Source organism: Penaeus monodon, chromosome 19 (assembly GCF_015228065.2).
Source record: "Penaeus monodon isolate SGIC_2016 chromosome 19, NSTDA_Pmon_1, whole genome shotgun sequence".
Lineage (NCBI taxonomy): Eukaryota > Metazoa > Arthropoda > Malacostraca > Decapoda > Penaeidae > Penaeus > Penaeus monodon.
Genome location: NC_051404.1, coordinates 12,038,930 through 12,040,049, shown reverse-complemented (window position 1 = coordinate 12,040,049; position 1,120 = coordinate 12,038,930). Strand labels below are relative to the sequence as shown.

The 1,120-nt window shown below is 48.8% G+C and overlaps 1 protein-coding gene across 1 annotated transcript in view; it reads right to left on the bottom strand.

The window, feature by feature from the left end:
- The window catches only part of LOC119585330 (roundabout homolog 1-like), a 189,296-nt gene that overhangs the window by 136,553 nt on the left and 51,623 nt on the right, over positions 1-1,120 (bottom strand). The window contains exon 5 of the mRNA XM_037934003.1: positions 782-929. Coding sequence (XP_037789931.1) covers positions 782-929 — 148 coding nt within the window. The remainder of the gene's footprint in view (positions 1-781; positions 930-1,120) is intronic.

Sequence of the window (1,120 nt, the reverse complement as noted above, 5' to 3'; positions counted from 1 at the left end):
ATCGGGCTTATGCCTAAAATAATTCTACTTACTATCATTCTCCCCCTCTTCTCCTTCACCTTCCTCTCACGTCCCTGTCTCTATTTCCCAATATCTCCCGCCTTCTCTCTCAGTCTTCTTTATCGCATGCCTTACTGTCTCTGTATTTATACCCATCCCTTCTCCCCCCTTTCTTTTCCTCATTCCCCCATCTTCTTTTGGTTCCCTTTCTTCTATATATACATACAATCTTTCACTCAATATTTTTTCCCCTATGGCTCTTACTTACTGTCACACTTTCTCAGCTTTTCACTCCATCTTTTTTCCACTCCACCCCCATCCTCTCTCTCCCTCACCTGCTATTCAGAGGCTCCAGGTATCCGCGAGTGGGGTTAGCACTCCAAACTCGTCCTCTCCTCTCGCTCTCCCACTCCACACTCTACATTCTACATTTCACCTTTCCTTTGGTTCGTCTGTGATCCACCGGGAATATGTTACCGTCCTTCCCCTATAGCGCCCCAGGTCTACCATCTCCTCTCTCTCCCCACTCTCTTCCCTACCCTCCCTAACCTTCTACCTTACCTGATTCCACTTGCCACTCACCTGTGATATAGACTTTGTCATCGGCCTTACCATGATGTTATCATGGGGACGAGCACTCCAACTCGACCCTCTCCTCTCACCCCACTTATCTCCAACACTCCCTTTCATCCCCTACCTCCCTCCGACTCCCCTCCAACCCGCCTCCAACCCTCCTTTTCACCCCAACCCTCCCACTCACCTAATTAAACATTCAACTCACCTGTGATCCAGCGGGAGTTTGTTACCGTCCTTCATCCACAGCACAAGGGGCTCCGGATGGCCACGAGGGGGGGAGCACTCCAGCTCCGCCCTCTCCCCGGCCACCACTCGTGTTCCCGTCGGCGAGGTTCGGAAGTCATCTCTCAGAACTGAGGGACAAGAACAACAATGTGGTTAGTTATGGTTGTATGGCAGAGAGGATTTTTTTTTTCAAAGTGATACGAAAGGGTATATTGATAGATTGATTAATATATTAGTTGACTAGGTTGTGGGTAAGGAAGTTCACTGGCAGACTCATTGACAGGTAAACAGATACTGATGGATGGATAGGTTGAATGAA